This window comes from Diceros bicornis, chromosome 21, assembly GCF_020826845.1.
Source record: "Diceros bicornis minor isolate mBicDic1 chromosome 21, mDicBic1.mat.cur, whole genome shotgun sequence".
Taxonomy (NCBI): domain Eukaryota; kingdom Metazoa; phylum Chordata; class Mammalia; order Perissodactyla; family Rhinocerotidae; genus Diceros; species Diceros bicornis.
In genome coordinates, this window is record NC_080760.1 from 56,128,741 (window position 1) to 56,146,213 (window position 17,473).

Below are 17,473 nucleotides of genomic sequence, written 5' to 3' on the forward strand. Positions count from 1 at the left end.
CAAATGGGTCACAGGGAGTGATGGGGGCACTGGGCCCAGGCCCATGAGCACAGGGTAGCCAATGGCCTGGGCATCTCCTGCTTCCTGGAGCGCATAGCTCTTCCTGAGCCCTCCATGCTGGCCCTTGGCAGTCACACGGTGGGCTGCACCACGGGGCAGTGGCCTGAATCCAAGCCACTGCCACACTCCCCTTCCCACCGGGCAGCGCGGGGCCTGTGTGGGCCATGTGGCTCTGTGAGCACTCGGAAAGCCCTGGCCGCGCTGGAGGAGGGGCAGAGCAGCTCCCTAGTGAGTGTGGGGCCGGAGGGGCAGACCCTGGAGAGCAGCAGCTGTCCTAGCGAGCAGGGGTCCAGCAAGCAGTGGTCCAGCTGCCCACCTTGTGTCCAGCCAGCGCCCACCTCGCAGCCTGGGGTGCAAGCATGTGTCCCTTCATTTACTGTGGAGGAAGAACAGGGAGACAGGGAGGAGAGAAGGGTCTGAGCTGGCCGAAGCTTGGATCAGGCTGGACCAACAACCGTGTCTCTGTCCACCGTCCTTTCTGTCCAGGGAGAGGAGGGAGAATCTATTCCCCCGCCTCTCCCGTCGTCAAACATTTGCCCTTCTCGGGGAGCTCACGGTGGCCGTCAAGAGGGAGCCTGGGGCCTGCTCCCCCCTCGACTGACTTGGCCTTGGCTTCAGCCCCAGGGACACCCCACAGTTGCAGGCTGCAGTCCCCAGCTCCGTGGTCTCCCCTTTGATAGCCCCCAGCCCGGGATCCACAGCCCCACTACCCGTCCCAGGACCCGGGCTGAGGCTGGCACAGGGGGACCCAGAGGGGTGGCTGGGCGAGGATATGTGGCTTGCAAACATTGGCCCTGGGTGTGCCTGGCCAGAGCAGCCCTGGGGCCAGGCCCACAGTGGGGGCTCGCTAAGTTCATTGACAGGGTGGGCCCTTTCTTGCCAGGTCTAACTCCAGAATCACCATCCTGCCGAACCAGCTGCAGCAGGAGCCATGGGCACACGCTAGGCCCAGGGACAGTGGCGTGGGGTCTCAGGCAGTGGTACCAGCAACGATCACCACGACACGACTGCAATCACCTGCTCCGCCTGATTGGGTGTCTGCCATCACGGAAGCCAGGGAAGACCCTCACTGCGAATCAGCCCCAGTTCCCATCACCTTCGGGCTGGTGCAGGAACGTCCCATCTCACACACAGGGGCTGGGGGAGGACAGGACTCCACGAATCCTCACCATGGCCTCATGGGCGTGGAGCGTCCACCCTGCCCGAGCGTGGGCTGGGCCACAGGGCCTGCTTTGGTCAACGGGACCCTCACAGCTGTGGTGTGGGCAGAGGCCTGAGCTGTATCCACACAGGTGGCCCTCATACACTTCGGCCTGCACTGGACAGTGCTTCCCCTTCAACTGGGGCCCAGAAGGGGCAGGCGAAGGACTAGTGGTTGTGCAGCAGAGCCCCCTCCAGGCTGAGGCGCAGAGCTGCAGGCCGGGGAACGAGAGGCCCATAGCGCATGGATACTGTTATGCAGCGACACTGGGGCAGTAGCTGACTGATACAGAGATGGAGATGCAGGGCGGCCACCCCAGGAAGGAGGGTGCTGGCACACGCTCCCTTCTCTGGAGGTGAGGGGGTAAGTACCCTGAATGGCCCTCTGTCCCTCCAAGCCTTGGCTTTGGCCTCCCTGGGTCCCTCTGGAACTGGAGACACCTCCAGCATGGGAGTGTGCGAACCCCCTCCCTCAGGCTGCCTGGCCTGCCCTCTGTCCGCCACCCTGGCCCTGAGACACCGGGAAGAGAGGCTCCAGAGAGGACCTCAGCTTGGGGAACCCGGGCCCCAGCCTATCATGTCGAACATGCCCAGGGCCCTGACCTAGGCCTCTCCACCACAAATCATGCCAGCTTGGCCATGGGGGTGAGGCTGCCCTCACCCTCTGAGTCTCTCAGGGAGGCAGGGAAGTGGGCTGACATTCCTGCCCAGGGGCAGCAGGAGACTATGCCTTGGCCCGACCCAGCCCGTTCAGATCCAGGGCCAAGTGGGAGGATAATGTAGGGGCCACTGGAGGGGGCTCTGTAGCTCCCAGGGGTCTGTGGCCTGCCCCTCGCCTCCCCTGGGGCACCGCTTGATCTCAGGCCTCCAGGTCCCCCCGGGGGGGCACCTCTGGGGCCTGTGGGCAGTGTGTGTCCACCTGGGCGGTGGCGTGGTGGCAGTTAGGACAGCCAAGCAGACACACGACAGAACTTTTATTGCTGAACACAAAACCGCCAGGGATGCCTGGCCGGCGGCTTCTTCCCTGGGCAGGAGTCCTGAGGGAGGGCTGGGGGGCGCATCACACTGCCACTGCCATATTCACAGCAGGGACGGGCCTGGAGTTGAGCCCTGCCTGGCCCCCCTCAGGGCGGAGGGTTGGGGATGCATCCTGGAAGTGAGGCTGAGGATCCAGGGGCGGGGAGGTGGGCTGTGTGGAGGGGCCGACTGGGGAGGGCCCAGCCCAAGGGAGAAAGCAGGGCCCTGGGCACGCACTGGTCACAGAAGGCTGAGAACCAGGCGGGCAGAGCAACGGCCGTGTGGCCCCCATTGGGGGCTCGGTGGCAGGCGGTCCCTCCTCTGGGACAGTGGTGGGCGGAGCCTCCTTCCTCTCCAGGGATGAGGGGCTGAGGTAGGCACGAGCTGGCCCCCTGGGCCCTCACAGACGGGGTTTGATGTGTAGAGGTTTCCCTGTTCCGAGAGGAGCAAAGGTCAGGCACCAGAAGCCCCCCAGCCAGGAACACCCCCACCCCCACAGCTTCTGGGTCAGGATTGGGGGGACTCCATCAGCCCAGGCCTGCACAGTGGGGGCTGCTAGAAATGGGAGAGAGCAGCTTTGGTCAGGCCGCCATCTTCCAGCCCACCGCCCACCTGCCCTGGGGTCCAGCCACCTAGCGGGGCACAGGCCTGGCTGGTGGGGCTGAGAGGGAAGGGAGGGGGAGCAATAGCCTGTGGGCTGGGTAGCCCCTGGGCAGTGGGCAGGTCACAGGTGGGAGCCACAACAGCCTCAGGTGGAGCTATAAATACCAGGTGCACACCACCGGCAGGCAGCACACTCGCACTTGCAACAAAGCTGCCAGACGCACACGTGGCAGCCGCACTGTGCCTTCAACGTGAAAAGCCAGGGTGTGTGAGAGAAATGGCTGTGTGGTGGTGGGAGGGCCTGGGCAGGAGGGGCGGGAGGGAGAGGCTGCAGCACGTGGCCTGGAAGGGCTTCCCACAGCAGATCAGGGGCCTGCGGACGAGAGTCTCATCCAAGGGGGCTCCCTCCCTGTGCGCCTCACTCACTGGGCGCCATGCCTCTCCCCTGCTGTGACTGCTCCAGGACACCTGCTGCCGGGTCCCCACTGATCACAGATGCCTCCGTGTGGCTGCCATAGGCACGGCACTGTCCACATGCCCCCTGCAAGCCTGCCTCTCCTCCTGGGTCCCCCACTTCAGGGCTGAGGACCCCAGGCACCTGCTCAGCCAAGCCAGAGCTCGGAAGTCAGGCCCACCCAGCCGGGTCCCAGGCCTGCAGACCTCAGCAGGCTCTGCCCCAAGCTCTCAGCAGGCTTGGCCCCTACCAGTTGGCTGCCTGGGCAGGTGTAGCCGGGTCTCCTGCCCTGGGGCTGGCCCAGGACCACCTCCACCTGCCCTCCAGCTCCCAACCCTGGCCAGGCAGAGCGAGGCCTGGGCAGAAAAGGAAGGCTGATGGGGGTCCCCGGTCAGGGTACATCTCTGCAGCCTCTCCTGGGCCTTGCCCACCCTGCCTGCATCCTCTGATTCTAGGGTTGGCTGATGGCTTCCTGATCTTATGGAAAAAAAAAAAAAGAGGTGGCTGCTTCAGGGCCCCCAAGTGCTCCCTCCCAAGCAGTGAGCCCAGAGGCCCACCCAGATGCAGGGGCCGGTGCCCTGGCCGGGCGGGTGGAGGGCCTGGCCGAGCTCCGCGCCCTGGCAGTGGGGGCTGTAAACAGGCGACGTAGGCTGGCCTGCTGCGCAGGCGTCTGAGTGTGCTCAGCGGAGCTGTTTGAGAAGGCTGCAGCAAGCATCTTCCATTAACGTTACGACCGTGAAATATGACAATAAAATGATAGCCGTATGGTCGCAAATTTGCAGCCCGCCGAGCTGCGTGGGGTTTATCGTCACTCAGACGCGCGGAGAGCTGTAAAATGTTTACAGAAAGGGTCGTTTGCAGCCATAAAATCCTCCTTTCTCTCCTAAACAAGGCTGAGTGGAGCCATTTACCAAGCCCCAAATGTTCATCAGGGGAGAGGGAACATCTGTTCTTCCCAGGAGCGAGCTGTGATCTTCCAGAACAAATTAACAAAAATGGGTGCTTCCTAATTAAATCAGCCCTTGGCTAGGGTGGTCTGTGCAGGCGGCTGCTGTGCTCGCACCTCAGCGGGCCCTGCCCCTGTGGCTGGCAGGTGCACACTTGCCAGCTAGAGACACGGCACAACAGCGCCCAGACCACATCGGGCCCTCTGGACCCATCCAGGGCCCACCTGGAGATTCTGACTTGGGTCTGAGGTGGGCATTGAAAAAGAGTCCCCGTCGTGCCGGGCTGGGCTCTTGGGGGCCAGGCTGTCTACCTGAGTCCTTGTGGGCGGTGCTCCTGGAAGTCCGGGCCCTGGGCTGGCCTCCTGGGCTCGGTGAGGACTGCAGGGAGATGAAGGAAGGCAGCTTGGAGAGGCTGCCGGAGCCCGTCACCATCACCGCAGAGGCAGCCTCTTCCTGGAGAGACAGCTCCTCCTGGTCCAAGGACAGGGAGGGGGAAGTGGGGGAGGCGGAGGAGGAGGAGGAGGAGTGGGGGGAAGAAGGGGAGGAAGAGGAGTGGGAGGGGGAGGAGGAGGAGGCCTTTGATGACAAGGGAGAGGCTGAGGCCACAGCTAACCCCCGTGGGGAGGAGAAAGGGGAGGCTGAGCCAGCGGCCACGGAGGTGGGGGAGCTGGGCATCTGTCTGGCGGGGCGCTGGGCGGCTGAGGACTTCCTGTGGGAAAGGAAGGGGAGCAGAAGTGTGAGGGGGTGGCTGCTCAGCAGGACATGGATCTGGAGGGTGCTGGCCGACCACCTGCGTGGCGCCTGTCCCAGCAGCAGGGCTCCTGGTCCCTCCCTACCCATTCCTACCCCAGGAGCCATTGGACATCACCGGATATCCAGGTCCAAAGCTGGCCCTCGGCCCCAAGGTCAGGCTGGTGACATTATGAGACCTACAGCCTGAGGCAGCTGGGGTCAGCCCAGCCGCAAGCCCCAGCTCAGTGACCCTGTCCTCACCTTCCAGAGCCTTGTGCTCCTTGTCCACATGGGCTCCTACCCTCACAGGGCAGGGAGGCACATGGGCCCAGCCACGAGCATCACCTGGACCCTCCTCTCTCCTGGGGGTGGGAGTGGGTGGCTGAGAAGTCCCCATCTTCCTCCATGGGGTGGGGGCTGGGCAGCCCCACTCAGGCTGGTCTGGGCCACGGATGCCCTCGACTCTGTCCAGCCTGGGGACCCGTGGTGGGGCACCTCTTGAGGTCACTTGACCCTCAACTTTGGACTGAAGTTTCTTTTTGCGTCTGAAGCCTAAAGAGCTGGGTGGGTGCATAGAGGCTCCCCCTAGAGGTCCTGAATGTCCCCAGAGCAGGGAGGGGCTGCTTCCTGACTACCCCTAGAGCTTACATATGCAACCCTGCTGTCCCCGTCACCTGGGCCCGTGGCTCCTGGGGGCTGCGTCGCTGGGCTCTGGGGCCACGGATGCAGCTGCCCGCCGGCTGAGGCGCTTCTGGTTGCGGTGGAGCAGCTGGCACTGGGCACCCCGGGGGCAGGCACCCCTGCGGGAGAAGTCGGGGCACAGCAGCGTGTGCTTCTTCTTGCACTGGAAGGAGAAGGGGCACAGCTGGGAGAGTGGTGGAGCCCCCTGCACTGTGTGTGGCCTGCTCCACCCACGTGGGCTCTGGCCGAGGCTTCCTGTTGGAGGCCAGACGCCCCCAGGCCAGAGTGGCCCCACTTGGCCCGCACCCCCACCCATTCCAAAAGATGCCCCCTGAGCAATCCGAGGCATGAGGGTACCGCCCAGCTCAGCCCTGGGCCTGGACTGAGGGCAAGGACTGGGCTGGCCTGGGGGGTCCCGCCAGGCTGGTGTGGGAATTCCCAGGGTGCTAATCCCTCCTCCTGACCACAGCCCACCCATTCTGGCAGAAGATGGGGGTGCTGCTGAAGGCCTGGGGGGACCTCACAGGGCGGGGTTCAGGCTTCAAGCCCAGGGGTGTGGCAGGTCGGCCGAGGCCAGGCAGCAGGGGTCCAGACTGGCCGCACACCCGATCCACTGCACCTGTCACGGTGGCTAATTATACCCAGCCGGGGGTGGGCGGGGGGAGTGGGAGCATCTGGCAGGTACTCTGGGCAATGCGCAGCCTCAGCTCCACCCGCCAGGCACTGGCCCGGCCCACAGGGAACCAGGAAGCCTCTGCCCAAGGCCTGCCCTTCCTTGGCCACTGCCCCGGTGGTGGGAAATGCAGGGCCCAACTCTGCAGCCCTGCTGTGCACCCACTTCTTGCCTGAGGCCCTTCCAAGGGAGAGCTGTCTTGTTCTCCCCCACTCCCCCTGCAACTGGCCTAGTGGGCATGACCGGGAGGAGAGAGCAGAGTGTAGTGAGCCGGGGGCACCCTGACTGCCCCTCATGTTGGGCCAGGTGACAGGCAGCTGGGGACCCGCTGGAGAGACCCAGACCCAGACAAGAACTACCGCAGAGTCCCTGCCAAACTCACCCAGAGTCGAGTGTAAAGCCAGCCCTGGTGCCGGAGCGGCTGTGGTGCTCGCCGGCTCTAGGGGGGTGCACTGACACAATGAAATACAGCCATGTGCCACATAGCAACGTTTCGGTCAACGATGGATGGGGCATACGACCATGGTCCCCTAAGATTAGTGCCATCCAGCCTAGGTGTGTAGCAGGCTGTACCACCTAGGTGTGTGTAAGTGCATTCTGATGTTCGCACAACGACAGAATCGCCTCACGACCCACTTCTCAGACCACGTCCCTGTCATAAATCAACACATACTGTATGCTGCAACAGCCTTGAGACCACTTCCTCCTGGGCCCCATAACCTCCCTCTTGGGAATCTGTCCTCTGAGTCCAGAACCCAGGATAAAGAGCCTGGCTGAGGACCTCATGGAGCATGCCACCCATTCTTTGAGAAGGATCTGGGCGCTGGCCCCATTCTTGTCCCCACACCTGGCCCCTGGCTGCCACCAAGGGACTAGAAACCCCTCACACTGGTGCTTGGGATCTGGCAGGCAGATGGGAGCAGGCTGGAGCCAGCAGGGCTGGCCGGGCAGGCACCAGTGCCCCTGAACACCCACTGCGCCTCCATGCCAGCTTGTTCCTGCAGTGGGGCTGGACCCACCCCTGCCCCCAAGCAGAAGACAGGCTCAGGCCAATGGGTGCTCACTCACTCATTCACACATTCATTCCTTCCACATGGAGTCAAAGCCCCTCTGCACTGGGCCTGGCTGGTGATGCAGGGTCCTGAAACCCAGCGGCCCCATCCTTGTGGGGCCCACACCAAGAGTGGGAGACCTACAGCGACACTGAGGCACCACGGCAGGGTTGGGCAGTGGGTGCCAGCTACAGGGGCCAGGCAGGCGAGGTCTTCTGGGGAATGAGGGCAGTTTGGGTAGGCAGAGGGGACAGGAAGGACCTCTAGGTGGAGAGGGCCCGGCACGAGATAAGAGATGACCCACTGCTGGCAGATCCTCCAACAGCCAGCTCTGGACGCCTGGCTGCACGCAGAGAGGTGGTCAGAGGGCACCTGGACCTGTGCTGTCCCCTGCAGTGACCATGAGCCACACAGCTGCTAGAGGTGCAACGTGCTGGAGGAGGCCAGACTTGACAAAAAGGGAAGAATGTAAAAGGCCGCATTTATGTTTCCTCCTTGATTACATGTTGAAATTTGTGATATACTGAAATGTTGAAATATGTGATAAATAAAATTCACTTCACCTGTGGGGTTTTTTTTGTTTGTTTTTGCTTTTTTAAGGTGGCTACTATAAAATTTAAAATCCTACATGTGGTTCATACCTGGCTGACCTCCTACTGGACAGTGCTGGTATGAACCAACCTTCTTCCCAAGAACAACAAAAAATCTAGGACTGAATGTAAAGAATTTTCTCAAATTATCCAAGAGCTATCAAGAAAGTAAAATGATGGAAGAAAATCTACTCAGAAACATACTGGATGCAAAGGGAGTCTCAAATTTCAAAGGCTTGAGCTCTTCATTGAGACCAAGCTCACTGATGAAAGAGCAAAACCAACCAACCAACCCCAAAACCCCAGGAACCCCTCCAAAGATCTGGAGATTAAGACAGTCATGACTAAATAATTCATGGGTCTAACAAGAAATAATGGAAATTAGATAATATTTAGAACCAAACGATAACAGGAAAATGACGTGTCCAATGTGCAGAGCGAGGCCCTCAGCCCTGCAGGCTCCAGCAGACAGGACCAGCCTCCCAAGTCGGGGACACAGCCAAGAAAGCAGGCGGAAGGAAAAAAGATAGAAACACAGATTAATGAAATAACCAAAATACAACAAAACCAAGAGAGCAAAAAGTTGGTTCTTTGAAAACATTAACAAAGGTTTCCAATAAGATTCATCAGGAAATGGAGAGAAAAGAGACACCGAAACGGCACCAGGAGTGGTCAAAGTGCCACTGCTCTTGTCTGCAGAAAGCAAAAGGGTATCAGGAGGAGGCAGGGAACCCACATTAGTGAAGGAATTCGAACACACAGATGGAATCAACAAATTCTAGCAAAAGTGACTAGAGGAGAAATGAAACCTGAACGAATATTCCTATGAACATAGAGGAACTTGAATCAGTAGTTAAATAAAGCAAGCTCCAGCCCAGGGTTTTACTGGTGGATCCACCAAATATTTAAGAGACATGTCGTTCCAGCCTTACATGGACTGGCCCACAGAAGAGGGAAGCAGAGGGCACTTCTCAACTAGTTTACGGGGCCAGAACAACCCTGAAATCAAAACCCGACCAGTACTAGACGACAAAGGAACATTGAGGCCAATGTCATTCATGAACAAAGATTCAAAATCCTACACAAACTACAAACAGAGTCCTACAACGGATAAAAACACTAGTATGTCAGGTTGAGTTTATCTCAGGAATGCAAGGTTAGTTTAACACTAGAAAATCAAGTAACAGAAATTAGCATACTAAGAGACTAAAGGAGAGGAATTACATGATCACCTCAATAGTCACGAAAGAAGTGTTTAATAAAACTCACCACAATTCAAAGCTGTCCAGGTCAGTGACCGAAGGGAACTTCCTTAGCTTAATATAAAGGGTTTCTTAAAAGAACCTTCCAGAAGGCATCACTTGAGAGAGGAAAGGCTGGAAGCCCACTACTATCACAGTCAACATTGTCCTGGGGTCACAGCCAGGGCAGGAAGACAAGAAAAAGAAAGAAATGCAACTGAACTCAAAAGAAGAAAAAAATGGTTATTATTTGCAAAAGATATGATTATTTATGTAGAAAAACCCAAGAGAATCCATGGTTAAATTATAACAATTACTAACATTGTTTAGCAAGGTTGCTGGAAACAAAAATCAACAAAAAAATTGTATGTCTATAAACCAACGAACAGTGAGAAAATAAAATTTAAAAATATATTATTTATAGTAATAAGAAAAGTGACAGAAATAAATCTAACAAAGATAAGTAAGAACTTTATTAAAAGACATCAAAGGAGAGACCTGTCTCATTAGAGACGGATGCCTCCTTCTCGGGCAGCAAGACTCACCAGAGACACAGGTACCAATTCTCACCAAAATGAGGCCCAGATTCAGGACAATCTCAATCAAAACTCCAACTTTTTAAAAAATGTACATTGAATTTAAAATATATTTCTGGAAGAATAAAGGACAAGAATAGCTAAAAGAGCCGTGAAGAAGGTGAAGGAATTTGCTTTATTATTATGAATTACTGTGAAGCTTAAGTCATCCAGAGAGGATGGAACCGGCTGAAGGACAAGCTGAGCGATGAAAGAACAGAGAGCCACGTCTACGCAAACGCGACTCGCAGGGGAGCTGACACAGACTCACGGCAAACCAGCTTTTCTACGTGAGGTGCTGGGGCAAGAAGAAACCGGAGCTCTGCCTCAGCCCAGGCACAGCATCACCTCCCGCTGATTAGAGGCGGGAGTCCTGAATGTGGACGGCCAGACTGCAGGGCTTCTGGAAGACACCAGAGCACGGCCTGCAGGAGGGAAGGATTCCTCACAAAGACACAAAAGGCACAAACTGCAAAAGAAGACTGAAGAGATTATTTCCATTAAAATTAAGAACTTTTGTTTTTCAAAATATACCATAAAGTGGTGAAAAAACAAACCACAAACTGAAAGAAGGTATTTGCCACTTATATGACTGACAACATTCATATTCAGAATATTTTATATTTGTATATTTTTACGTTCATATTTATATTCATAAATTTCCTGTGAGTCAGTAAGAGAAAACCGACCCAATGGAGAAATGTCTCCACCCTCACTTAAACACCACCCGCCCAGGTATTCTTCACAGGAGAAGGCACACAGGGCTTAAACACTGGGAGGGTGTTTGGCTTCATTTAAATCAGAGAAAGGCAAATTTCAAAACACAGTGAGGTAACTTTTAATCCTTCTAATGGTCAAAAAGGAAAAAAGAGGTTGAACGTCACCAAGTGCTGGCAATGAAGCCAGTCCACAAGCATGATGGGCACAAGCCACCTGGAAATCGTCTGAATTTTCTATCACAGCAGATTGTCACACTCCACACCTGCGGCGCGTGCCTCACTACACACTTTAAAGCCCTGGTCCCTACGGGGGGGTGGGCGGAGCCTGTGGCACAGACTGTTCCCAAGGTGCTAGCCTGCCCTCCACTAAGCACGTTCCGCAGGGGTGAGGCCATGAGGGGCCTGGACCAACTGCACCACCCACCTGTGCTTGCCCCCACAGCCACTGGGGCTCCTGGGGTCCCCACTTCCATCCTAGGGCTCTTACCCACTGGCTACCTCCTCCAGGCCAGGTGGTCTGCCAGGACAGGGCTGAGTGGTGACTATGGCAGAGCTGGCGTGGGGGGCTCAGGGACTCAGGCGGGCCTCTCCATGGTACTCTCTTCCTTGGCCAAGAACAGGGTGGAATCTTCCATCTGGCTTGTCCACAGTAGCCTCCAATGCTCATGCACCCAGGGGCCACTGGCCTTTCCATTCCACATGGGTCCTGCCAACTCATCTCCACCCTCAGCCTCCTACACGGCCATCTCCCTCCCAACTCCTCCCTCCTGGGGGCTAGGTCCGACCTCCAGTGCCAGCAACACCTCTGCTGGGGTGGCCCATCAGCATCCCCTGTCCCTAGTGATTCACCAGCCTCCTCCCCACCCTCCAAAACCAAAGCTGCCCCCTTTTCCACCTTGGAGGACGTTCTGGACTCTCCTCCCGCTCCGCCCCTGCCCTCCTCACTCCTCCTCCCCTCTGCATGCCTCTCGAATGCATCTACTTCTCTCCACTCACGGTGGCTACCCTAGGTCAAGGCCTGCCTCATTCACTCAACCATTCACCCCAAAATTGGTAACCAAATGCAACATCATATCCTGGCACAGAAAACAGAAATTAGTGGAAAACCGGGTAAAATCTAAATAAAGCCTGGTGTTAAGTTGGTAGTAACGTACCAGTGTTAATTCTTTGGTTTTGACAGATGGCTAGTTATGGTTATGTAAGATACTAACAGTAGGGGAGATAGGGTGAAGGATATATGGGAACTCTGCACTATCTTTGCAACTTCTCAGTAAATCTACAATTATTACAAAATAAAGTTTCTTTTTTTTTTTGTCAGGAAGATTGGCCCTGCTAACATCTGCGCCCATCTTCCTCTGTTTTGTATGTGGGATGGCACCACAGCATGGCTTGATGAGCAGTGTGTAGGTCTGTGCCCAGGATCTGAACCTGCGAACCCCGAGCCGCCGAAGCAGAGTGCACAAACTTAACCACTATGCCACCAGACTGGCCCTTTAAACACAATTAATGACGAGCACTCTCTACGCTGGGCCCTGAGTCGTGAACAAGCACCCAGAGGAGGTGGCGAGGTGGGTGGGACGGGACCAGGAACCAGGGACCAGGGACCACCTACCCCCACACCGCCCCCAACTCAAGGTGCTGGGCTGGATTCATTCTAAGGGCATCAGAGGCCACTGGAGAGCAGGATCCAGTGCCCTGCAGGATAGGATCTGACCCGAAGGGTGGATCCCTCATCTGAAAAGGATAATTAGACGGGCAAGCCTCTGACAAGACAGCCCAGAGAAAAGAGAGGAAATGCAAATTAAATACAGATGGAAAAGGTTAAACGCTTGAAATACAAGAGAGAATGTCATATAGTCAGCCCTCTGTACACGTGGGTTCTGTATCCGAGGAGTCAAACACCCGCGGGTCATAAGGCCTACAATGGTTTGTACTGAACATGTGCAACAGACTTTTTTTCTTGTCATTATTCCCTAAACAATACAGTGTAACAACTACTCAGACAGCATTATATCGTGTTAGGTATTATAAGTAATCTAGAGATGATGTAAAGTACAGGAATACCTTGCTTTATTGTGCTTCTCAGATGTTGCGTTTTTTACAAATTGAAGGTTTGTGGTAACTGTGTTGAGTGTCTATTTTTCCAACAGCGTTTGCTGACTTCGTTTCTCTGTGTCACATTTTGGTAATTCTCGCCATATTTCAAACTTTTTCATTATCGTATTTGTTGTGGTAATCTGTGATAAGTAATCTTTGATGTTACTACTGTAATTATTCGGGGGTGCCACAAACTGCGATATAAGATGGTAAGCTTAATCAATAAATATTGTGTGTTTTGACTGTTCTCCCATCTCTCTCCCTCTCCTTGGGCCTCCCTATTCCCTGAGACACAACAATATTGAAATCAGGCCAATTAATAACCCTACAATGGTCTCTAAGTGTTCAAGAGAATGGAAGAGTCGCATGTCTCTCACTTTAAATCAAAAGCTAGAAATGGTTAAGCTTAGTGAGTAGGCATGTCGAAAGCTGAGATAGGCTGAAAGGTGGACCTCGCACCAGTTAGCCAAATTGTGAATGCAAAGGAAAAGTTCTTGAAGGAAATTAAAAGTGCTACTCCAGTGAACACACGAGTGACAATAAAGCAAAACAGCTTTATTGCTGATATGGAGACAGTCTAAGTGGTCTGGATGGAAGATCAAACCAGCCACAACATTCCTTTAAGCCAAAGCCTAATCCAGAGCAAGGCCTCAACTCTCTCCAATTCTGTAAAGGCTGAGAGAGGGGAGGAAGCTGCAGAAGAAAAGTTCGAAGCTAACAGGGCTTGGTTCATGAGGTTTAAGGAAAGAAGCCATCTCCATAACATCCAAGTGCAAGGCGAAGCAGCAAGTGCTGATGTGGAAGCTATAGCTTCCAGAAGATCTAGCTAAGACAATTAATGAAGGTGACTACACTAAACAGATTTTCAATGTAGATGAAATAGCCTTCTGTGCAAAGAAGATGCCATCTAGGACTTGCACAGGTAGAGACGAGAAGTCAATGCCTGGCTTCAAAAGACAGGCTGACTCTCATGTTAGGGGCTAATGTAGCTGGTGACTTTAAGTTGAAGCCAGTGCTCATTCACCATTCCAAAAATCCTAGGGCTCTTAAGAATTATGCTAAATCTACTCTGCCTGTGCTCTATAACTGGAACAACGAAGCCTGGATGACAGCACATCTATTTACAACATGGTTTACTGAACATTTTAAGCCCATTGCTGAGACCTACTGCTCAGAAAAAAAGATTCCTTTCAAAATATTGCGGCTCATTGACCACGGACCTGGTCACCCAAGAGCTTTGAAGGAAATGTACAACAAGATTAATGTTGTTTTCATGCATGCTAACAAAACATCCATTCTGTGGCCCATGGATCAAGGAATAATTTAGACTTTCAAGCCTTATTATTTAAGAAATACATTTTGTAAGGCCTTAGCTGCCATAGATAGTGACTCCTCTGATAGATCTGGGCAAAGTAAATTGAAAACCTCTTGGAAAGGATTTACCATCCTAGATGCCATTAAGAACATTTGTGATTCACGGGAAGAGGTCAAAATATCACCATTAATAGGAGTTTGGAAGAAGTTGATACCAACCCCCTCATGGATGACTTTGAGGGATTCAAGACTTCAGTGGAGGAAGGAAGTGCACAGGTGGTAGAAATAGCAAGTGAACTACAAGTAGAAGTGGAGCCTGAAGAGGTGACTGAATTGCCATAATCTCATGATAAAACTTTAACGGATGAGGAGTTGTTTCTTATGGATGAGCAAAGAAAGTGGTTTCTTGAGATGGAATCTACTCCTGGGGAAGATGCTGTGAAGACTGCTGAAATGATAACAAAGAACTTAGAATATTACATAAAACAATTGATAAAGCAGTGACAGGGTTTGAGAGGACTGACTCTAATTTTAAAAGAAGTTCTATCGTGGGTAAAATGCTATCAAACAGCATCACATGCTACAGAGAATCATTCATGAAAGGAAGAGTCAATCAGTGTGGCAAACCTCATTGCTGTCTTATTTTTAAAAATTGCCACAGCCACCCCAGCCTTCAGCATCACCATCCTGATCAGTCAGCAGCCATCAACACTGAGGCAAGACCCTCCACCCGCAAACAAATTACAACTCACTGAAGGCTCAGGTGATGGTTAGCATTTTTTAGCAATAAAGTTTTTTTCATTTTTGCTTGAGGAAGATTCACCCTAAGCTAACATCTGGGCCCATCTTTCTCTATTTCGTATGTAGGTCACCGCTTCAGCATGGCTGACAACTGGTGTAGGTCTGTGCCTGGGATCCAAATCTGCAAACCTGGGCTGCTGAAGCAGAGTGCGCCAAACTTAACCACTACAGCATGGGGCTGGCCCCAATGAATTTTTTTTTAATTAAAGTACATACATTGTTTTTTTAGACACAATGCCATTGTACACCTAATAGACTACAGTATAGTGTAAACATAACTTTTATATGCGCTATGAAACCAAAAAATTCATGTGACTCACTTTATTGCAATATTTGCTTTATTGCAGTGATCTGGAACTGAACTCACAATATCTCTGAGGTACGCCTGTATATGGGAGGATGAGCATAGGTTATATGCAAATACTAAGCCATTCTATATAAGGGACTGGAGCATCCATGGATTTTGGTATCCGCAGGAGGTCCTGGAACCAATCCCCTGTGGATACTGAGGGACGACTGTACACACCTGTACACCAATACATTGAAAACTTAGATAAAACAGATCAATATCCGGGGAAAATAAGCCAAAGTTGGCATAAAAGGAAACAGAAGAAACTTCTGCTTCCTGGAAGATGGAGTAGACAGATTTTTCCCTATTCCTCCACTAAGCACACTAAAACCCTGGGCATTACATATATGACAACCATAAGAAGACTGAAAGGTAGGGGGCCGGCCCCATGGCTTAGCAGTTAAGTGCACGTGCTCCACTGCTGGCAGCCCAGGTTCGGATCCCTGGTGCGCACCAATGCACTGCTTGTCTGGCCATGCTGAGGCAGCGTCCCACATACAACAACTAGAAGGATGTGCAACTGTGACATACAACTATCTACTGGGGCTTTGGGGAGAAAAAGGGAAAAAAAGGAGGAGGATTGGCAATAGACGTTAGCTCAGGGCTGGTCTTCCTCACAAAAAAAAAAAAAAAAAATGAAGACTGAAAGGTAGAGAGAAGGCAGACCACCAGGGACCTGAGGACCCAAGGAGTGATGTGGTAGTGGGTCCCTGGGACTTTCTTCTGCGTCATCCCTGACTTGGAGATGAAGAGCTGGCAACCTGGAAGTGTCAATGGGTGCAGACAAGGGGCAGCCCAGCCAAACAGAAAACTTTTAGACAAGAACTGCCCTACTCTGGCCAGACACCTCAAAACACTGTGGCCCCACCCCACCCAGGCCAGCAAAGGCTGAGTGGGGAGCTTTGACCCCTGGTGTCCCTCCCTGCCCTGCTGCAGTAGTGCCAGAGGAGACCCCCGGGAGCAGGAACACAGGACCCCTCCCCTCCTGGCCAGGGAGGCTCCAATAGAGGTTCAGTGGGAAGTAAGTACTGCCACTCGCCCAGGAGTAACAGGGAGACCCCCTCCTCAGGTGGCAGTGGAAGCCAAGTGCGGAACCTAGATTTCTACCCCCACACGGCGGTAATATGCTGGCACCTCCACTCCCCTCCAACCCCCTGCTGGGGAGGTGTCTAAGGAAACCAGCTGAATAAGATACAGACTCTTACAACATGACAGCCAAAGTGTCCAGGTTTCAACAGAAAATGACTCATCATACAAGAATAAGGAAGACCTCAAAGTGAATGGAAAAAGACAACACACGCCAACACGAGACGGCAGAGGCGTTGGAGTTATCTGACAAAGGTTTAAAGTAGCATCATAAACATGTCTCAACAAGCAATTACAAACATGATTGAAACAATGAAAACAAGGAAAGTCTCAGCAAAGAAAAAGAAGATAGAAAATGGCAATTTTAGAACTGAAAAATACAACTGAAATAAAAAAACTCAGTGTAGGGGCTCACGAGCAGAATGGAAGGGACAGAAAAAAGAATCAGTGAAATAGAAGATAGAATAATAGAAATTAACCAATCTGAGCAACAGAGAGAAAACAGATTTTAAAAAACGAAGAGCCTCAAGGACCTGTGGGATACAACAAAAGACCTAACATTTGTGTAATCAGAGTCTCAGAAGGAGAGGAGGAAGAACTCAAAGAAATAACAGCTGAAAGCATCTCAAACTTGGTAAAAAACATAAGCCCACAGATTCAAGAAGTTGAGCAAACCCCAAACAGGAAAACCCAAAGAAATCCACCAAAAAAAAAAAATGCATCATAGTCAAACTTGTGAAAGCAAAAGACAAAGAAATAATCCTCCAAGCAACCAGAGAGAAATGACACTTTATCCAGGGGGAAAACGTTCAACTGACAGTAGATTTCTCAGTAGACACCATGGAGGCCAGAGAAGTAGCATAACATTTCCCCAGTGCCGAAAGGGAAGAACTGCTAACCCAGAATCCTATGTTCAGCAAAAATATCCTTCAGGAATGTAGGGAAAATCAAGACATTCTCAGATAAAGGAAAACTAAGAGAATTTGTCACCAGGTGCTGTCAGAGAAACGCAAGATAAAACCACGGGGTGAGACCACCATATACCCTCCAGCAAGGCTGCTGTCATTAAGACAGACGACAACATGTGCTGGCAGGGACGTGACAGAATGAAACGCTCACTCACCCCTGGTGGGAATGTGAGAAAACAGGCAGTTGAACCTCAGCTGTCATCTGACCCAGCAATTCCACTCCCGGTATCTACCCAAGAGAAACAAGAACCTATGTCCACACGGACTCGTACACACATGTTCACATCAGGATTATTCAAAGCAGCCCCACACTG

At 53.0% G+C, this 17,473-nt stretch overlaps 1 protein-coding gene across 5 annotated transcripts in view; it reads right to left on the minus strand.

Moving 5' to 3' along the window:
* Positions 1-2,219: 2,219 nt before the first annotated feature.
* The window catches only part of ZC3H3 (zinc finger CCCH-type containing 3), a 99,616-nt gene continuing 84,362 nt past the window's right edge, over positions 2,220-17,473 (minus strand). For 2 of the 5 annotated variants that reach the window (XM_058565047.1, XM_058565046.1), the window contains 3 exons: positions 5,688-5,857; positions 4,593-4,990; positions 2,580-2,709 (listed from right to left, as the gene is read on the minus strand). In XM_058565047.1, the coding sequence (XP_058421030.1) occupies positions 2,678-2,709; positions 4,593-4,990; positions 5,688-5,857 (600 nt within the window). In that variant the 3' untranslated portion in view covers positions 2,580-2,677. Of the gene's footprint in view, positions 2,710-4,592; positions 4,991-5,687; positions 5,858-17,473 lie in introns of all 5 variants that reach the window. The other 3 variants (XM_058565045.1, XM_058565049.1, XM_058565050.1) reach the window with 3 other exon arrangements.